Below are 22,364 nucleotides of genomic sequence, written 5' to 3' on the forward strand. Positions count from 1 at the left end.
TCTAGTCAGCTTAATTTTACCTTTTCAACTAATAATGAGAAAATAATTTTTGTGCTCGGAGGGTTAATGATATGTAACTGCGAGAACTGCTAATTGCGTGTTGCAATCCATCCATCAACAACCCCATCTGTGCGACTTGATTATGTTTGCTAAATTATTGCTTTGAATTATCTTTCATAAAGCAACTTTTGTAATTAGCGGGGCTTTCGTCTTGCTCTTTTCTCTGCAAGCAAGGATATTCAAACTTTGGCCATTTCAAGCTGTCTCCATTAAGCCACCTTCTCTGGCTGTCTTTGTTTCCTGAGCAGGGGGAATCAAGGCTGGCCTTTAAGCAATCAAGGCGGAAGGGAAAAGCTTCCTTGATTCACAGCAGGGCAAATTCACTTCCTCTCCGCCTCCCTCCCACCAGCACACACACAGATTAGAAGGAAAAAAAAAAAGAAAGAAAAAAAGAAAAAGAAAAAGACCTGCACTCATATATAGAATGAAAAGATAAAGAGAATACCCAGATTCTCTACACACCATGGCCGGTAGAGTGAAATTAAGGGATGAACTTGAACATGTTGTATTTCAACAAGAGGCCGGCGCTGGGGAAGAGGGAATGACGGTATGATTTTCAGCCCGGTTTTATGGGCTGGTTTATGAGAGTAGGGAAGGTGTTTGCCTTGGGAAATATTCCTGGGAGGTGATTAATGCCCACTTGGGAATCCTCTGCTCTGAGCCCAGAGCCTGGTGAGAGGGAAAAGGCATAAAGGATGAACCCTCATTAAAAAATTAAAAGGAAAATCAAATTTGGATTATAGACGGCTTATGTGTGTGTATAGCTTGTTCTGGATGAAGAAGATGCTTTTTATTAACACCTTTCTTTGGCAGCCTCTCTCGAGGCCTGGGGAGGGACATGGCTGCCCCAATGGATTAGTCAATAAATCATGAGGAAAGTAGGGGTTTCGGGAATAAAACTCCAGACAAACGTAGTCTTTTGGGCACATTAAAGGACAATGCAAAGCCATCTTAAGAAAATTAATGAATTTCTTTGAAACCCTCTAGCTATTACAACAGTGTCTATTCAGTTTTGCTTCTCCTTTTAGCCCCACGAAGACTTTGTCTTCCCCAACACTGATACCAACTGTGTGCTAGACACCTGTCAACCGCTTTTACTTAGTTCTTTAAATCCTTACTGTTAGCCACATTTGCCAAAGAAGGAAAGCTATAGCCCAGAGAGGTTAAGAAACTTCCCCCAGGCCACACGGTTTGTGTAAACAGCAGGGCTGAGAACCAAGCCAGTCCTATCTAAGTCCTATTGGCATGTGCTTCCCATCCCCCTGCACTTGAATCTTCTCTGGATCACAAACTAAACCTGTTTAACTCTTTCTCCTATTGAAAAGATGACATAAGTCATGCCTATTTCCTACCGAGACAGAAAAGTTCCCTCTCTTGGATAAAAAGCCTTGAGCACCTAAGAAAGAGGCAGATTTCAGCCCTGGTATAGTAAAGGTTAAATAAACCTATAATAGAGGTCACTGATAATAGGAATAATAAAACAACCAAGACTTCTACTATTCAAGGAAATGTTCAAATGTTCAAAAACTTCGTTTTTCCTCAATCACAACCTTATGAAGTAGGTATAATTATTGCCTAATTTTACAGATTTTGAAACAGAAGCACAGAGGGATCAAGTAAGTTGCATATATCAAACAGCTAGTAACGATCAGAGGCAGGATTCAAACCCAGGTTAACTCTCGAGTCTGTGCTCTTCACTCCCTAGCAGCTCTCTATGTGGCAGCCATTACATTAAAACCTTTTCCTGCATTATATCTCAGTCATTCTCAAAACAACATGGAAAAATCTATTATATCTTTATACCCAAAACAGGGAAACTGGGGCTCTAAGTGGCTCCGAGAAGCTCCAACCCAAGCAATGGAACAGCCAAAAAAGTGGTGCTCTATACACAAAGCCCAATGCCTGTCTTCGGGCTGAGCAGAGGGATCAGCTGCCTGAGAGGCTGTGTGCTGAGTGCCCCTCATGGAACCAGGAGCTGGCAGATGGGGACCTCTTTCTTAAAAACACAAAGCCATGACAACACATCCCCAACATTATCAGTCTGTCTATTTTTGTTGTTGTTTTTCCCCCCTTCCAGCTCAGGCACCTCACAACCAAATGAATCAATACTGAATAGCCCTATAAATAAATAAGCACATCAATCTACTCAGTAATAAAATGAAGGGATGAAAAATATGGAAATCAGAGACATTTGTGTAAATGCAGTTATTGTTTACTTTAATATTGCCTTATGAGCTTATGCAGGTCCAAAGAGACAGATTTAAAGTAATGTGGTACTTGGCGATGACAGACTTAACACGCATCTCTGGCCCTAGCTGGCTTGGCTCAGTGGATAAAGCATTAGTCTGGGGATTGAAGGGTCCCAAGTTTGATCCAAGTCAAAGGCATATGCCTGGGCTGTGGGCTTGATCCCCAGTGTGGGGCATGCAGGAGGCAGCCAATCCATGATTCTCTCTCATCATTTATGTTTCTATCTCTTTCTCCTGCTCTCTTCCTTTCTGAAATCAATAAAAAAATATATTAAAAAATAACCACACACACACACACACACACACACACACACACACACACACACACACGCACGCATCTCTGAGGGCGGGTTGGAGAAGGGCAATCCCTCCAGGGTCCTGTTTGAATCCAGGGAAGACCGAGAAGAGCCCGAGAGGATGGAACATGTGAGAAATGGCCTCCCCTTCCACTCCTCTGCCTCGGTGTAATGCCATTATTTTCTTAGCCTATTTCCTGGGCCAGCCAGACAAGTGGACATTTTCAGAATCCTGGTCACAAAGTCAAGTTAAGAGAAGAAATGTGGGAGGCCCAGCCTTATTCCAGGGCTCCAGGAAGGCAAGAAGAACTGGCTGAGGATGCTCAGCTGCTGCCAAAGGAACTAGGTACTGATGGGTAGGCAGGAAAGAATGTGAACAACGCTGACTTAATACTCAGAGGGTGGGATGGTAGAGAGGATTTCAGGACAGGCTGGTAAATATTTGGACTTATCTGCAAGACTGCCTTAGAGAATCAAAGCAGAGCAGAATGCCAGGGGAGGGCAAAGGTGACTGAGTACAAACCTCCAAAAATGAAGAACTAGCCTGGAAGGTGAGGTGGTTTGTTCAAGGTCATGGATATTACATGTAGCAGAGCTGTGTAAGGCTGGGCAATGTCAGGGAGATTGCCACCCCATTTGACTTGCGTTCCCTCCAGAGGTTTGTCATGGGACCACACAGCCTGCCTTCCTCGTGTACACTTCCCTAGGAAGAGGGATATTTTTTGGGATTGACACTGGCATCCCATCAAACTCAACAGAGATCCCACTCTTATCACAACACCACTGAATGATCTAGAGGGAATGGGGTAGAGATGTTATTCCAAAACTTCCAGAGGTTCTGGCCTCCTCTGGCAACTCCAGGTGGGACAGGGGGAACTGGGTTTGGGATATGCCATGGGCCATGGGTCTTACCTCAGCTTGGAAGCTTTTTAATACAGGAGCCACCATCTCTCTGATTTCCTGAAAAAGAGATCAGTGAAGAGTTCACCACAGTGCCAGGTGGGATCCCATGGCCCTTGAATGCAGCTCACTGTTGTCCCCTATCTCAGCACCTGCACTCAATGGAATTTTGTAAGGGTTCTTCATATATATGCCTAGACACACCTACACACACACACACACACGGACACATAAAGTCCAAGATAAAGTTTCTTCCCTGCAGGACTCTTTGGAGCCTTTAATATAATGCACATTGGGAATTTCTGGAAGAGGGACAGAGGAAATGGCATTTCCCAAATGGATTTGATCATGGAACACTCTTTAATGCAAAGTACCTGTGTGACTGGGTTGACCATCATGGGATATTCTTTGGAGTGGGACTGGACAGGTGACCCCAATTCTCCACACACCCAGGGTCATGTCACCAAAGTCCCTTTATGAAAATCTTCCGTCCTTCAGCTGTTATCAGGGGCTGTCTCCTTCGGGTCACCATCTCTGCTTTCCCACCCAGCACTTTAGCAACATCGTTCTGTATTTATCTCTCCTTCCTCACCAGAATGTACAGTTTCTGGCGGTTTGGCTGGGTCACCATTTACAGTGTCTAGCTCACAGGAAGAGCTCTATAAAGGTCTGATGACCTCTATGGCACTAGGCTGTCTTCAGAAGGGAGCCTTCTTTCTGGACCCTAATTTCCTGCTTTTCACAAGTAACCTTGAGGATCCAGCCCCACAGGCTTCCCTGGTGGACTCTCATGAGTTCTCCCCAGCATGCAAGAGAGAGGATTTTAAAACCAAGTGTCCCAAAATCCCAACCCTAAATGCTCCAGTTTCCTCTGAGACCCACTAATGACTCACCTGACCACTGTCAGCCATGGCCCACAAGAAACCCAGATGGAAAGAGGAATTGGGGTTGCTTGAGAGCATAGGGAGGGAAGGGGCAGCAGAGAGAAGGAAGGAAAGAAAGAGCTGGGCAGAAGAATTCCTATATTCAGGTAAAGGATAAGGTTATATTGCTTCTGCCCTGGAAAAAAATCCCACTTCTGGGTCCTGGGTGCCCTTCATCACTGACAGACGTGTCCCCTAGGGCTTCCCAGAGCTGTGGACACACAGCTGTATGTCGGTGATCTGCAGAAGGAACATAGGGAGTGCACTGAACCGATGGATCACAGGAAACCACAGGCACATGGGATGTGCAATGGAGAAGGAAATGTAGGTCAAAGGCTGTGAACTGAGGCATCCTGAGAGGCTGGGGGAAAGTGTACACGAGGAAGACAGGCTGGGTGGTCCCATGGCAAACCTCTGAAGGGAACGCAAGTCCAATGGGGTGGCAGCTGCTCAGCTTTGTGTGGTGACTGTCACGTGGGCATGGAGCCTCCGTGTGGTCAGATCTAATCTCAAAGATGCTGGAAATCCAGGTTTTTGGTTAAAATTTCCTTATATGCTAAACATTGGAACCTTACTGTAAAATGTAAAAGACCTTATAAAACAAATAAAACAGTTGGGCAGGAAAATTCTGGTTCAGGTTCAGGAAATGCCAGTGCCCGAAGGGGACTGGAGGAACCAACTTTCCAGCCCCCTGAATTTATAAAAAGGGAGACTGAGGCCCCAAGTGGGCTAGCTCCCTCAACGGCCTGCAGGATTGAGTGGTGCAGCTGGAATCTGATCAGGTCAACAGATTCCCCAAAGAGGCTCTTTTCACAACCCCACACTCAAGTGAGTTTAGGGGATTCCATCCTGAGGCTCCATGGGAAGGCGGCTGGCGGACTTGGGGCCAATGTCCTGCCTGCTTCACCCTTAGGGGAAATGAGCAGAGGCACCAGCGGGACTTGAGCTGGGCACCAGCCAGATGATGTTCTTAAATAAAGCCTTGGCATGACTCTCCCCATCAGGAGAGACTAGTTCCAAAAATGAAAATTTTCAGAGGCATGACTATAATAGAAATGGAAACTTATTCCTCCTAATTACATAATTGCATAACTCTGCAGTCTTAAAATTATGTAAGCCAAACTTGAGGCTTAAAACCTGGCCTGGATTTCCCTTCCCACCTGGGCCTGAGGAAGGGGGATGAGATGGAAGGCTGTGAAGATCTGGGGCCCTTTGGTCTCTGCTTCCCATTCTAATGAGTCTCTGGGACTCATTCTAAGGCAGAAAAAAAATCAGCGTAAAAACCAAGACATTCTTTGTTCTAAGAAGGAAGGGAGAGTAACTCAGTATTACCATTCTTAGCTCCTGGAGTCAAACCAAGAAAGAAAGAGATGGGCAGAAGAATACCTATGCCAAGGATCTGATTTGGCCTTTCTGAAGCCACGAAATGGGATACAGATCTGAAGTTCCTGGCTGTCTCTAAGCGCACCTTCCTTCAGCTCTCACACCTAAGATTCCTTCCCAACTTGCTCCATGGTCAAGTTCTAGCTAGATCCTACTTCCCTTTCTTGCCTTAAAGAACCAAAGGTATTCATGACTTGTGTGAGGAGGATCTCACAGCTAAGAGACTGCGCCCTCTCCCCAGGTGGCAACAGGACCCTTGGAAGATTCCAACAGGAAGAGCATAATGAACATCTCCAGGTCTACTACCTCCAGAATGCTGGATCCTGTTCCATCCTCCTCCACGATCCAGGCCACCTGAGCAGGCTTGGAGAGACAGCTCAACTAGCCTCCATTGACCAGAGAAGCACAATTGGGTTTGGGGGTGGCCGGGGTCTCTTTCCCATAATGGCTCTGAGTTGCCACATAACTACCAACATTATATAGAGTCAGAAGGCTTTGTTTTTCCTACTTGTGTTTACTTTATCATTAAAAAAAAATTGAGAAGCAACAGGGGGCCTAGTAGAAGAGGGAAAGGAATTCACACATTTGTCCCTGTAAAGAATGGAAGCAAGTCCTTTCTAGTCTCTTCTCCTAGGGAGCCCTTGCATTGCTTGGGACAGGTCATTATCCGGACCACCCTCATGGCAGCTGGGAAAGACAAAGCTGGTGGCTGGAGGGGGGATATGGGCGTGGGAGGCAGTTTCGGAGATGGAGGGAAGGACAGAAGGGGTGGCTGTAGCTGTCATCTCTTAAACGCCAATGGAAAAGTAAAATAAAATCAAGAACTCTAGACAAAGTGCTTTTGCCATCAAGGCCAAGCATTTGACTTCGATATGAAAGCGGAGAGAAAATGGATGTTTTATATAGCCCTCAAAAACAATGACTTCAGTGAAGCGTCCTGCCCTCACTTTAGACAGCAGCGCTGAGCACCGCTATATCGAGAAACCCCGAAAGGCTGTAATTTTTCTTCGGGGCTAATTAGCTTCTTTTCTTGTTAGTCACTTATGTCTACAGTTTTCAAAATATAGTTTGAACAAAGAAAAATATGCATTCCTACTGAGTTAATTCTATAACAGCAAATATACTGTACCTCAGGTACATTTTTCTTAAATTCCCGGCGGAGTTCAATTAAATGTTTATGAGAATGTTCACTCTCCTCCTGCCGTGCAGACAGCTCAGAAGCGACGGAATTAAGCTCCTTCTGGAACAATAAAAAAAAAAGAGAGAGAGAAAAGAAAAAGATTTTTCTCTTACCTTTCCTTTTTAATTATCATACAAAACAGCATTATAAACAAGTTTTCTTAACTTATAAAGTTGAGAAAAGACAGGATATTGACTCCTGGCACAAATGAATACTTTACAAAACTGGGGATGCAATAAAAAAATCCAGGACAGCTTTTCTTTGCTGGTTGGAAGTTGGGCCAGATCAATAATTTCCTATAAAGTTTTTTTTTTTCCCATTTCTCCTTCACCCCTCTGCCCCACCTCTTAAATTTCCAAACGAGTGATGGCATAAGCTTGTCAGTAACTGTAGAAAACATCTCCAAACCGTGTCAAAATAGTAAAGTGCGGCATATTGTATGGGCATATTACAGTGTAAGAAAGTGCTGTCGACAGCTTTCATATATCAGAAGTGGGAACTGTTCCAACTATGACTTACTTACACTTAAGGGTTCATAAATACTCCTTTTAAGATATAGATGGCTTTTTAATTTCAGTAGATTTTGGAAAAATGAAGGTGCCAATAAGAAGCAAGCTGACCTTTTGTGTATCCTGCAGTAAGTCATTTAAGGTTCACTTCAAGTGTAAGAAATATTTCACCGAAGACTCCTGGATTCAGGAGAAATGGATGAGAAGGAGCCTTGCTTATGTGCAATGAAGGCAGCAGACCAGGTTTTTACAAGACATACCATCGAGGGGGGAAAAGAGAGTGGAAGATGGAGTGGTAGATTCTCCAGCTAACACACGTAACTGATAATGTCTGCTGGTTGTACATGTATATTTGATCACCCCTCTGTAGCTTTCTTCACTTTAATAGTGGCAGTTTCACAAGGGATGTACAATTCACCACGAGCTGTCATGGATTTCATTTGCATAATTCAAGAAACACTCTGTTTATGTGGTCTGCTGCTTTCTTGTACCATCCAAGATGTTTTTTTTCCCCCCCTGGACCATAACTCGAGGAGCATTTCTGTATCACCCGATTATTTCTGCAGCAATCAAGCCCTATAATTTCCTAAATCCGGTGATGCAATAAATTTCTGCAATCAGATTTATTAAAAACACACACGCAGATGCGAATGTATTTCTAGGGTGAACTCTTATGATGAGGCCCAGCACCGTGTTGAAAGACCCCATTTGTCAAACCTAATACGCATTCATCTTGCACACACAATGAAACACTTTTACCATTAGATAATGAAATAAAAGTACTATTAACCCGCTGCAAATCCTTTTCCCTCTAAGAGACGAAATGCATGGTAATTGTCTTATATCATGTCTGAGAGTCAGTAAATCTGCTCAATAGCAGTTCACCACCGCACCATAAACCTCATACCCATCAGAGGCTGGAAAGCCCACCCCAAAGCCAGGGTAAGGGACTCTGCCTCTGGAGCCTTTGGGAGAAATCTGGGAGGGAATTTCTATTTTTTTTTCCCTTTGGAAAATCATGAGACTAGAAGGGAAGAGGTCTAAGTATAAAGTTAAGAATTAAAAAATAGTGACATGGGAATAGGATTTGTGGTGCTCTCCAAGGTGCTGAAATCAATCCTGTGCCAGAGTAGTGGGTACACAAGCTTAAAGGTGCCCCCCACCCAACCCCCAGTTAGGGTGCAAAAGCCCCATGGAATTTTGAGCCAGATGAGGAATAAGGTGTCATGGGAGAAACAGAAGCAGTTTCTAACAGTCTGTCAAGGTGAAAGAAGAAAAAAACATGAAGATTTTTGGTTTATCATTATTTAAAAATATAATCAGTTATCAATAAAGAAATTGTAATCAATCACAACTCTCAAACCAAACGATTGGGACAATATCTGTACTGGCAGCAATAGGGCTGATAAAAGTAGACAAACATCAACCAGGTGATGCAGCCAGGTGGACAGAACCTCACTTGGCAGGAAAGAAGGAACTGGTGTGGCAGAGTGCTCAGAGTTGTTCTTAGTTTTTCTCATCTATCTTGAAGACAAAGATGGGATTTTCACACTGTTATTGGACTGTCAGAATTGGGGCTTGAGTTGACATCATCCAGTTTTGGATTATTATGTATCTGACACTATGTTCTTATATCTGGGACACTGCACCTCAGCAACCAATATTCCTCATGGGGTGCTGACCTTGAATTCCTCATTAAAACATCCAACCTTTCTCTTAAAAGAAAATCTCAGAGCAGGGTAAGTCCAACTGCCTGATGTGACTACACTGGCTCCCACCACCCTAACCTTTCTGGCTGTTGGTGGGTGCTGTGTCCACAATTCAGACAGAGCAGAAGCGAGATCAGGCCAGGAAATATCAGCAGGTTCCCAGCCCTGGCCCCACGCAAGCCCAGATCTTGGTGTCTTTCCTGCTCAGCCCTAGAGGAGCAGACAGTATGACTGATGTCCTTTTCTTCTCAACTTTGCCTAAATGTGCACCGTCCTCCAACCCTAAATTCTTGTTTCTATGATAAGTTCACTACCAACAACAATAATGATTATAACTACCATTTATTTTTTAAAAATATATATTTTATTGATTTTTTACATAGAGGAAGGGAGAGAGATAGAGAGCTAGAAACACCGATGAGAGAGAAACATTGACCAGCTGCCTCTTGCACACTCCGTACGGGGATATGCCCGCAACCAACGTAAATGCCCCTGACCGGAATTGAACCTGGGACCTTTCAGTCCACAGACCGACGCTCTACCACTGAGCCAAACCGGTTTCGGCATAACTACCATTTATTGAGTGCTTACATATACCAGGCACCATGGTAAGCTCCTTGTATACATTATCTCATGTAACACACACATTAATGTGTCTGCTAGTTGATACAGGCAGGGAATAAAAAATAAATCAGTCTATTCTAATAATTCAGGTGTGAATTATCTCCTTGGTGGATTATAAAGGCAAGTCTGTAACGGCCTGGTCTTTACAGGGCTTCTACTCCACTTCCCCACTGGCTGGGAGAATGTTCAGGGAACTTGTTTTAAATGCTACAGATGTGAAAAGCATCAAGCACAGTACCAAGTGTTCAATAAACGTTGGCTGATATTAATCTTATATTTAGATAAACAGAGCTCAGAAAACATTCCACTAGATCAGTGATTCTAATAGTTTTAGATTTCACAGGTCCGTAAAAATGTCACCAAAAAATAAAAATAAAATCACTGAGACCAACAGAATATTGCCAAGTTTCACTGGACTAAGGAACGGCATTAAAAAGCACCCTCTCTCTCCCACCTGAAAAGATAGTATATTTGAACATCAACAAAGGCAAGCGGGCCAGTGACAGAATTGACAAGTCTTTAAAAATAAACACATTTAAAATAAAAAAGCTCACAGTACTGTATGTATTTCGAAGAAACAGAAAAACCTCTCTTCCACATAAACCAGAAATGGTTTGAAGCGGAGTTTTAGAAATGAGTGTCTGAACTGCGGCGCGCACACACAACAACCTCCCCTTTGATGATCCAGCAGAATTCCGGATCTTCTCCCACCCCTGCCCCCTCCTTACCCCCACCTTCGGGGAGCCATGATTAACACAGCCCCAGACTTCTGGGCCTGGCCCAGGCAGGGTGGAGACTCATCTGATTAACAGGCCATCAGCAGCAGACAGACAGCCCGGAGCCCGGCGCAGACCATTCAAATAATGATCATCATAAACAGCCCATTTGCAACTAAAAAGAAATAATTTTAATGAGCTTGAAGCAGATGATAGATGCAGCTGAGGCTTGGGCCAATCTGCAGAGAGAAAGGAAGCCGGGATTGCACTGCACCCAGGACCAGGAGCAGCTAGACAGCTGTGCTGCTAGCCTATAAGTGCCCACTGCCCAAACAATACCCCTCACTCTCAAGGGTCTGCCATCATTAGGGTGCTGGGCAACTTTGGGACTTAAGAGTCTCAGAACGTCTGAGCAAGAAGAAACCTCTGAGTTGTCCAGTCTATCACTGTCCAAACTTCAACCACACATAACTCTCCCTCTGCGTGAATTTTGCCATATTCATATTCAACATGAATTTCTATTTTCTTAATACTTACATCTTTAATGGACTTCTATTTCTTTTTGAATGAGACATGCATAACTTTAAGTTCAATTTTAAGATAGAATTTTTACATCCTTGTAACCACTGCCCAGATCAAGGTATAGAATGCTCACATTCCTAGCACCTCAGAAGGCTCCCTCATGCCCCCTTCTAGTGAGTACAGCTTAAAGGTAATTCTTATTCTATTGTCAGAATGAGAAATGATGGAAGGGCACTGAGAATGGATAACCAACTGCTCCTCCAGACATGAGTCAATCCTTTCTAAAGCCAGGCCTAGTTACTGCTAATAATTATCTCATGTCCCTTCAGCGGGTGCATGCTCCACAATTTAGCAAACACTAGTACAATCCAATTCTCCCACTTCAAAGATGAGAAAACAAGGACAACTTAGGCGACTGCCCAAGCCACAGAGCTGATTAAGAGGTTGGATTTCTTAAGAGGGGAGGGTGGGTTTTGGGTGGGAAAGGAAAACTGTTGGTTTACCTATGGGGAGGCAAGTTAAACAATCTTAGTTCAACCAGGAAGGATTGGGAATCTCACAAGAATACTTAGTTTTGGAAGAAATTTAACAGCCGATCCAAAAATGTCAACTATATACAAAGTTTTGAGTTAGATGCTGTGTTCTTATAGGGGAGACACACATAAGACACAATCTGAGTTGTGCATGTTCATGTCAGTTCCCCTACTCTGCTCAGCTCTGAAGGCTCACATTCAGACACTTCCCCCTAATAGCAACTCTGACAAAAGGTATTTCAAAAAGAAAAATGCAGAAATTGTTATGGAAGTGAGGAATTCAGGTGTTTCCATGCTTTTAAGAGATTCATGAAGGAAAATAAAGTCTTCCTCATTATGTCCCTCCTCTGTTCAAAAACCAATTATGGCTCTTCACTACCTTAGGACAATTTTCACACTTTTGAGTTAGGCATCACTGGATCCATGCTAGCCCCTCCCAACCAGACTGAATTCCTTGTAGAGAAATCAAAATGCAGCGAGGTCTCCCTTCTCCATGGCTCCACAGACTTCATCCCTCAATCCAGATGATCTCATTCTGTATTTGCAGCTGATCTTAGTCATCCTTTTGTCTTGGTTAAATGGCCTCTCTTCCAGGAAGACTTCCCAGAACCTCCCCTCCAAGCCCGGGCATCTTCTTCACAACCCTTTCCGATATTTGACCTCAGATTTTATTTATTTTTAAATCCCTAGAACCTTTTCTTCAAGTGAAATCTTACACAGAAATTGTTTATAGAAAACAACTTGGGAGATGCAACCAGAGATGTTAGGCCCTTAGCCACCCACCCACCCATCCATTCATCATCCATCCATCTGGCACATCTTTGGTGTGGCAGACATTAGATAAAGGAGATGGCAATGATGAATCAGATACTACTATATGTTCCTAGAGTTCACAAATCAAAGTAGACAAATTTAGGGCATAAATAATTCTAGTAAAAGGGGGGGGGGAAGCATCATGTTGAGACATTTCCTCCAAAGCAGGCTTGGAGGAGTACGAAACCCTAATATGTCTCTTATATTTGAGATGAGTATGGAAACTGATGGGACAAGGGAGAGAGATAGAGTTTTACCCACCTTTTCTAATTAAATCACTGTGTAGTTCCCACCTTGAGCAGGGGCTGCCAGTACTCACCAAGGAGCTGCCCAGGCTGGAAGTTCTTTGACCTCCATCCAATACCTAACCAACTATTCATTTATTTATTTATCCAACCACCCATTTATCCATCCAACCAGTCAACCATTTATTTAACAGAGCATTAATTTTCAAACTAATCATGCATTCATCTACTCATTCAACTGATCACCCAACATCCATCTATCCAATCAATCTACTAGTTAACAATCAGTCATCCATCCATCCATCCATCCATCCAACTAATTAATGAGCCCAAATTCTGTGCCAGGACAGTGCTAGGCACTGGTATATGAAAATCAACAAACTCAGTCCTTGTACTTGAGTAGTTCACAGTGCAGTGGAGAAGACAGATGAATCAACCTTAATACTGTGTGCCTAAGTATTGTACAAAAAAGTATAAATAAAGTATGAAAGAAACACAGAGAGCAAGGTGATTTCCTGTGATTGGGGGAAAAGGGCCACTAAGGTGGGAACATTTGACCTGGGACCAGAAGGATATTGTGTCAGACAAAGAAGCCAGACATCCAGGCAGAGGGAATGGGATAATTGCAACAGCCTCCTAACTGGTCTTCTGATTCCTGTCTGTAGTTTTCTTCTCCTTAACATGTAACGCTATCAAACTCACTATACATTTTATTTACTTATTTTGGTCCTTCCATTATTATTATGTACTCAGTGCCTAGAACAGTTCATGATACATACATAATAGGCACTCTAGAAATGTTTGTTGGTCAAATGAATGAATAAATAAATGCTATGTGTCAGAAGCTCTGAAAGAATCTGGTCTGTCTGGTGAACAATGGCATGGTTCAGAGACCATAGATCTGGGTCCAAATTCTGGCTTTGACACATGACTCAACCTCAATTTCTGTGTCTGTAAAATGGGGATAAAAATTTATGCCCATAATGTTATTAAGAGCACCCCTTGACAACCAGATTGTAAATAGGTAAGGTGCTTAGTGTCTTCAGTGTTCACACTCTCCAATGGAATGCCAGGTGCATTGTAGGCACTCAATGCACATTTTTTAATGAATGACTGTTAGTAGATATAAGCGCAAGAAATCCTTTGTGGCAGCAGCAAGGTGGGGTCCCTGCATCTCAGGTCCGTGGAGCCATTCAGGGTTTTGCTATTAGAATACCAGGCAAACACTGAGGAGGAGAGTTTCGGGGGATGCTGTGGGGCATGATGTAAGTGTTGCCTTCAGAGGGGCCTCAGGGGCTGGCTTTGGAAGGGAGTTGGGGAGATGACCTGGGATGGAGGGCACATGCTAGCCTGCCACGAGCAAGGAGACAAGACAAGATGGATGGTTCCGCAGCCCACTGAGATGGATAACTGAGCAACACTGAGAGACAGTCTGGGTTGCCAGAGTCATCCATCACTCCCTGCACCGTATGTAAATTTCAGATGCCAAGATGTATTGGGCCAATTATCTGAGGCCAGGGCAAGGGGAGGTGCCTATGAGAAATAGTTCCCAGCCGAGCTGGCTTTATTTCATTCCATCAGCTGGGCCCAGTTCACACTCAGGTCAAAGAGCCCAACCTTGAGGCCTTGGGTGTGTAGGTGAGATAGCTAACAACTTCTTGGCAAACTTCTTACGTAATAATAGACAAACATGCTAATTGGCCGTACCTTATCGATGTCCACAGCCAATCAGGAGTGAGTAACCAACAAAGATGGCAGTTAATTTGCATACTCGGCCACTCTGGGCCTCTGAGCAGCATAGGAAGGTAGAAAGGTGGCTCCAGACCACAGCGAAAGCGGTGCCTGCAGCCAGGGAAAGGAGGCCCATTCTGGTACGAATATTCATGCATCGGGCTTCTAGTTACATAATAACTGTCCCAAAGAGGGCTTATTATGTATACTCTGTCCATGCTAATCGGTACACAAAAGTTCATTTAATTCTCCTAACAGTTCTCTACAACATCTGTTGAGGGAGCAAATGAATGATCCTTTGATGCAGATACCATTTACACTCGCCAAGGTCACAGAGCTGGAAAGTGATATGAGGATTGAACCTATGTCTTTCTGGGTTCTTTCCTCCAGATACTGCTAGGGCAGTGGTTGGCAAACTCATTAGTCAGCAGAGCCAAATATCAACAGTACAATTGAAATTTCTTTTGAGAGCTAAAATTTTTAAACTTAAACTTCTTCTAATGCCACTTTTTCAAAATAGACTCACCCAGGCTGTGATATTTTGTGGAAGAGCCACACTTAAGGGGCCAAAGAGCCGCATGTGACTCGAGAGCTGCAGTTGGCTGACCACGGTGCTAGGGCAACATTTCCCAACCTGTCTGTCCTCACCAAGAACCCATGTGGCCTGAAGAACAGGAGCATGGCTGGGCCTAATCAGTCTGTCCATCTGTCTATCCATCAATCCATCATCCATCCATCCATCCACACCCTTACCCACCCACTCATTCATTCATTCAACTATTATTTAAGTGCCTACAACGTTGCCAAGACAAGCCAGACTCAGGTCCTGCCCACATAAAGTGTTGATCACATAGAGCACACAGACAATTAAAGTTGTGCTTCATCAAACCCTCTTAGAAGCTCCCACAGCTCTGGCTTCCAGAAAATCCAGGCAGCAATTTGCTTTTAGTTGGAGGCAGGCCAAGAGCCGGCATTTGGCAGAAAGAGCAGGTTAAAGTCCTGATACTTTTGCTTACTGGTTCCTTGAGCTCGGGCAGACCCGTGGCCTCTCTGTATCTAACCGTCACCACTGTTAAATGGAGTCATGGCAATCCCTCCCTCTCAGCAGTGAGGACAGGATGAAAAACTTGTGGCCAGGAGAGTGTCCAGGCTTCATCAGGAGGTGTCTAGACGGACAACAAGTCCAAGTCTGGAGCGTGGGCTGGGGCCACTGCCAACCCTCAGACCCTAGGCTGCAGTGTTTGACATCTTCTCTACTGCTGCCACCCTGGCCAGACCACTGTCATCACCTGCCTGGGTGACCAAAGAAGCCTCCTTCTTGGGTTCTCCACAGCCACTCCTCACCTTCCTACAGTCTCTTCCTCACCAAGCAACCAGAGGGATCTTGTTAAACCCAAGTCACACCCTGTCTCTCCTCTGTTCAAACCCTCCAATGATTCCCACCTGACTCAGCATTAAGGCCAAAGTGCTTACCATGACATCAAAGCTCCATGTGATTTATCTCCGGCCTTATTTCCTTCTATTCTCCCCTCCCCCCCACATACTCCTCCCCCCTCACACTCCTCCAGCCACATGGGGTCCTTGCTGGCTCCTGAATACATCAAGCACATTCCTCCACGGTGCCTTTGCACTGGCAACTCCCTCTGCCTGGAATGCTTCCTTGCCTCCCTGAATTCCATATGAGTTTGCCCCTGGCCTCCTATGGATCTTGGCTCTTATATTATCTTCTCACAGAGGCCTGTCCTATTTAAAACACCAAGTACCTCTTCCTTACCACAACTGTCATTCTCTGCTTATTTCTCTCCATGGCACTGTCACCGACATATTTATGTAGTTACATTTCTATTTGTTTATTGCAAGATCCACTGCTTGCCCTCCTCCAAGGTCAGCTCCGTAAGGACACAGACTTTGTTTTTTTGGGTCACTGATGTGTCTAACTCCAATGCTTGCCACATGGTGGGTGCTTAATACTTGTTGAATGAATGAATGATGAATAAATGAACAAATAAGAGATGGGCTGGCCAACTTGTGCTCCAAACCTCCACCCCCTGAAGTTGCCCCCAACTCAGTGCCTTGTCCCACCTCCAGGTTCCCCCTGCCCCCTCAAGCACCAGGCAGGAAAACCTCCCCTGTCCAGCTCCAGGAGGCTGTCCTTGGTGCAGCTGAGGATGCCAATCAAGCACCTAATTATCTTGCCACAAACCGGGAGCCACATCCAATCACTTCCTCCTGCTTTTGACTGCTCTTTTATATCCTGGAGTTCTTAGAATGTAAAACCTGGTGGCACCAAGAAAACAAAGTAGCCCCCACTCTGGTGGGTGTCAGGTGAGGTGCTGGGACCCCTTGTGCACCTTCTTAGGGTTAACACCTCTGGTCTCTCTGTGCTCTTCATCTTCTTATGTTAAAAGGGAGGGAGGGTAGGCATGTCAAGTATTCATTCATTCATTCATTCATTCATCAAGCAAGCATTTATTTGAGTGCTTATTTTGTGCTAGGAGCTGTTCCAGGAGCTGGGAATCCAGCAGTGGCACAGTAGACAAGGTCACTTCTCGTGTTATTGGAGTTACATGGCATTTATATAGTTCTGTGGACTGGGCAGAATAACAACAATAAAGATAATAACAGAAGCTGATAGATAGTTTTCTGCGTGTACTAAGTGACAGACACCGTGTTAAGAAACTTATAGTCATTCTTCTCTGAGCCTTACGTCATTTGAAAGCAATATTACCAATCCATTCTATAGATGAGGAGACAGGCTCAGAGAGGACAGGTCACCTGTCCCAGGTCACATATTTGATAAACAACAGAGCTGAGATTTCAAGCTGGGTCTCCTGGCTCCAGAGCCCATCCACACTCTTCTCCTGACCCTACAAGCATATCTCCACCGAAGTCCCCAGATTTGCAACTTCTGGCACTTCCCTCTCCACCCTGATGCACCGTACTCTGGATGAGATATTCTAGGACAGATGCAGACCTGTAACTCCTAAGTCTCATGTTTACCCCAGCAATCTGTGAAGAAAAGAGCTGAACTCGGATCAATCCTCAGAAAGATTCATCAAGAACCTTGAACGTACTGAGCAGTGATCTTGAACTTCCAGGGCTGCACGTCCAATATGGGAAACACATTGTGTGGTTATTTAAATTTAGTACATGTAAATTAATTTAAATGAAATACAATTATAAATCCAGTTCCCAAGTCTCACAGGCCGTATGTCAATGTGCGTAATAACCTCAGAAGCTAGTGGCTATCACATCGGATAGTTCATATATACATCATTGACATTATCACAAAAAGTTCTATTGGACAGCATTGCTCTACAACATCTAAGATGTGAACCATGTGCCACATATCTCTTGCCTGTCATTCTTCTCTTCAAGCTCAGTGGCTCCCAGAATTCCCAGACCAAACCCTGATTGAAGCCAGGTGCCAAAAATGCATGCTCAAATCTCAAGAAGATATGACTAAATACTGGTGAGGATGCACAGCAAGTGGAGTATCCATATATTGCTGGTGGGAATGCAAAATGGTATAGCCACTTTGGAAGACAGTTTGGCAGTTACTTAAAAAGTTAAATATAAATTTGCCTTATGACTCAGCAATTTCACTCTCTACCCAAGATAACTGAAAATAAGTGTTCATACAAAGACCTGTACGTGCATGTTCATAGCAGCACTATTCACAATAGCCAAAAGTAGAAACAGTCAAAATTTCCATCAACTGATGAATAAACAAAATGTGGCCTATCTATATAATGTAATATTATTTAGCAATAGCCCAGTCAGTGTGGTCACGGTTCAATTCTTGGTCAGGGCATACACCTGGTTTGTGGGCTCCATCCTCAGTGTGGGGCATGCAGGAGGCAGCTGATCAATGATTCTCTCTCATCACTGATGTTTCTCTCTCTCTCTCTCTCCCTCTCCCTTCCTCTCTGAAATCAATAAAAATATATTTAAGAAGAACAAAAATGCTCAGAACTGTTACAACATGGATGAATCTTGGAAGCATAATACCACATGAAAGAAGCTGACATAAAAGACCACATATTGCATGATCCCATTTATATAAAACTATTGGCCTGGTGCACGAAATTCATGTACGGGGGTTGGGGAGGGGGATGTCCCTTCAGCCCGGCTTGCACCCTCTCCAATCTGGGATCCCTCGGGTGATGTACGACTGCCAGTCGCCCCTAATTGCCCTCCCCTGCCGACCTGACTGCCCCTAACTGCTCTCCCCGTCTGGCCTGATTGCCCCTAACTGCCTCTGCCTCAGCCCCTGCCACTGTGGCTTTGTCCGGAAGTAAATCCGGAAGATGTCCAGTCTAATTAGCATAGGACCCTTTTATTAGTATAGATGATCAGAAAACTGAGAGACATACAAAGTAGATTTGTGGTGTCCTAGGGCTATGAGTGGAATCAGGAAGCAACTGTAAATGGGTGCAAAAGGTCTTTTTTTGGGGTGATGAAAACGTTTTATAATTGAATTGTGGTGATGATTATACAGTTCCATAAATACTAAAAAACAGTGAGTTGTACATGTACTACAGGTGAATTTTACCATATGTAACTATACCTCAATAGAGCTGTTTTAAAATCTCAAAAGAAATCAGGAGGTAGAGAAAACTATGCTCAGCTGCCATTTATAACCCGTTAGCTTTCTTTTCAGGGCCCTCTTTCCATTGGACCGTCATGATACTATCATACTTTTATGGATATGTCACTGGCTGCACCACTGCCCATCAGACTCCACGGTCAGCATTTTTCCTTAAGTGGTAACTAGTATCCCCATGTCACAGATGGCAAAACTAAGGGCTCAGAGAGGGTACTTCCCTGGCTTGAGGACAAAGAGTGTGGCAGAACCAGGGTTTAAACCAGTGTCTATCTGTCCTTCCTCTCACAGTCCAAGGATACTGCATCCAGGTTTCCCAAAGGTGCTGGTGAAAGCTCAGAACAAATTTCATTCTGTGCCCTTGAAATCACAAGCTGGTGGCTGGTACCCATCCCTTGTGTCACCTGACGTCCTGCTGGCCAGAACGCATGGGGTCAGTTTCAGATGAATTCTATCCTAAAGCAGTATTTTTTTCTTTTTTCCCCTAGAGGTTTATAAACTCTGTCTTTTCTGTATCAGGCTGAAATTTAGAATACAGGTTGTCAGCCAACATGCCAGGCATTTTTCTAAAAATAACCTAAATTGGTTAAGCCATTTTTAAGCAATGGAACAGTCAGGGGAGGGGGAAAAGTTGTTGGGTGGGAGAAGGAGGGAGAAATTTTAAAGGTGGTTTCAGACAATTTTTAAAAAAATAATATCTTCAAATTAAATATACAGAAAGTCTTGTCTGAATGGGATGAATCAGGCAGGTGGTACTGGGCATGGGATGGGATGTGGCTGGCACACTGGGCCTCAGACTAGCTGCTCAGCGAAGCATTTCAACACCCCTGTGTGTGAGCCTGCAGAACATCTCATGTAGGGGAAGCGGGGAAAACAGGGGAGAGGACAGTGAGGGAGCAGGCAGAAACAGAATTTTCTTCAGGAGTTGTGGGAAATATAGGGGAGGGAGACTCAAAGCTGGAGTTTGCAGCTCTCTCAGGCAAGACCAACTTAGGTGCAGAGGGTGACCTGCCCCATCAAGTCAAATGTGTTTTAAGCACTTACATCAAGGATCTAGGTTGACCTATTCCCAGCAGACCTCACGGGGCTTACAGGTGAGGGCTTGGGCCTGGCAGGTGATATCAAGGATGGGGCATGAAGAATAGGAGACAAGTGCACCACTGAAAGTAGACAGCAATACGCAGTTCTGGCCAACTGGTGCCACAGAGGATTGTAGGCCTAGTGGGGTTGGAGGATCTCATTCTACAGAAAAGTCCAAATGATGGCTTCTATTTACAGTGTGCTTATGATGTATATGAACTTGTGCTAAAACAATCCTCTGAGGTGGGCGCTGTTGTAATTTCCCTTACACAGAGGAGCACATTGAGGCACAGAGAGGTTAGGGCAGCTTAGATGGCACAGCTGAGGTGGCATAGCTGGATTTGACCCAGAGCCTTGCTTTAACCACGAGATGAATACAAGCTAGATGACCACTGATACAACGTCCATGCTGTCCGTGGAATGACAGACCCCTGGAGATGTGAGGGTCCTTAACTTTCCAGATTTATCACCCCCACCTTTTATAAATCTAACTCCCAGAGGTTGGGGAGGAGCCCATGGCTGGGAACCAGAATGTAGGTTTCTCTCACTGTCCACTCCATCCTGGCACTGCCGCAGACCCAGCTAACCCTAGGTCTTCACAAGGATCTGTGCTGTTTCCCAGATGGGCACCCCAACTTGTGCCGGCCTATGATGGGGGGCAGAGCCGACTGCCTTCCAGCCAGCATAAGGTCCCCAGGCCAGCTGATCGACCACCCCCACACCTCCAGTTCCTTTTTCCCAGGATCCCAGACAAGGAGCCAGCTCACAACATAATGCTCATTACCATTTCTATCCCTCCTTTTCCCAGCAGATGTGCAGCTTGGTGTTATAATAGCAGGAAAGAAAATAGAAAGAAATTTCAGAATTTGTTCTCCAAAGATATTCAAATTAGTTAATCAAGGGGCTTATTATTGCTTCTCTTTGTCCCCCCTCCTCAACAGCTATCCATGAAGATAATTGATCAGCTGCTAATAACTGATTACATTTTACAAGTGTTTTCTTATGTCCATTACAAGCATGTTTAGAGACATTTTGTGAAGTTTTAATTATTTCAAATTGTTCCACTGTAGAAAACACCTTGGGATAGTCAATCGGTGGCTATGTCAGGGACTCTTGTGCTGGCCAACGTCTATTTGGAGCCCAGCCAGCATGGGTCAGTGATTGAGCATCGAACTATGAACCAGGAGATCATGGTTTGATTCTCAGTCAGGGCACATGCCCAGGTGTGGGTCTGATCTCTAGTATGTGGGATGTTACAGGAAGCAGCCAACTAATGATTCTTTCTCTTCCTCTCTGAAATCAATAAAAAATTTTTTTTTTTAAAAAAAAGCCTATTGTCTCCAACTCAAGGCCTGGGTTATCCTTACCACCCCTCACCTCCTTCGTCCCTCCTGCCTTCTTCCAATCTACTCTCCACATGGACAAAATAATGCTGTCTTCCAGTTGCCATCCCTTAAAGATAAGCCAGGTTGAAACTCCTTAGCACACACTTCATTCATTCACTCACTCACTCATTGACTCATTTACTCATTCTTATTTCACTCATTCATTTGGTATTTTCATGTAACACAGCACAAACTTTTATTGTTCCAGAACCTTTTTGTACACTTAAAAAATGTGGAGAATTAAATCAGGCACACATGAACATAGGCAGCCTGCCTGCCCCTCTTTGGCCTTCGCTCCTCCAGCCTGCAGTCCTGGGATCAGCCATGCTCAGAGGTGTGCCTTTGGGAATATACAAGGGATCTGTGGCTGATAATAATGCCAGGTGTTTACCTGATGTCCAGGAAAGATGAGCTAGTAGACTGGCCCCAAACTATCAGAGGTGGAAAGATGTCAAAGGAATATCAGGGTGAAGGGGAAGCTATGGCTTGAGCAGCTTGTAGGTGAAGGAATTGGGGAGAGTCAGTGACGAGTGTTAAGTATGTAAGTGAGCAAGAAGCTGATGGAATAGTCCTTCTGGTGACAGTCTCTGAGTTAAGATGGGCAAAATGGGACTCTGCCCTCACCCCTCACAAGTCTTAAGCGTTAACTGTTGAATTAAAAAGAACGGGTGAAATTAAGAGTGCAAAGGCAAGGCCACAGAATGGGAGAGGGTATGTGCCCAGAATCAAGAAAGAATTGTGTCCAGAATCAAGAATGTCTAAAACTTTTTAAAAAGAGACTACCTAATAGAAAAATGTGCTTGATAGAAAAATGAACCCCGCACCTCCTTAAAGAGGAAATCCTAATAGCAATGAGCACACGAGAAGGTGCTCAATCTCACTGTCATCAGGGAAATGCAA

The 22,364-nt window shown here is 44.3% G+C and overlaps 1 protein-coding gene across 9 annotated transcripts in view; it reads right to left on the reverse strand.

Annotated features, from left to right (window-relative positions):
- The window catches only part of CUX2 (cut like homeobox 2), a 188,746-nt gene that overhangs the window by 63,681 nt on the left and 102,701 nt on the right, over positions 1–22,364 (reverse strand). For 7 of the 9 annotated variants that reach the window (XM_084867980.1, XM_084867978.1, XM_084867981.1 and 4 more), the window contains 2 exons: positions 6,941–7,051; positions 3,518–3,565 (listed from right to left, as the gene is read on the reverse strand). In XM_084867980.1, coding sequence (XP_084724106.1) covers positions 3,518–3,565; positions 6,941–7,051 — 159 coding nt within the window. The remainder of the gene's footprint in view (positions 1–3,517; positions 3,566–6,940; positions 7,052–22,364) is intronic. The other 2 variants (XM_084867979.1, XM_084867976.1) reach the window with 1 other exon arrangement.

This window comes from Pipistrellus hanaki (assembly GCF_964339955.1).
Source record: "Pipistrellus hanaki genome assembly, chromosome: 19".
Taxonomy (NCBI): Eukaryota; Metazoa; Chordata; class Mammalia; order Chiroptera; family Vespertilionidae; genus Pipistrellus; species Pipistrellus hanaki.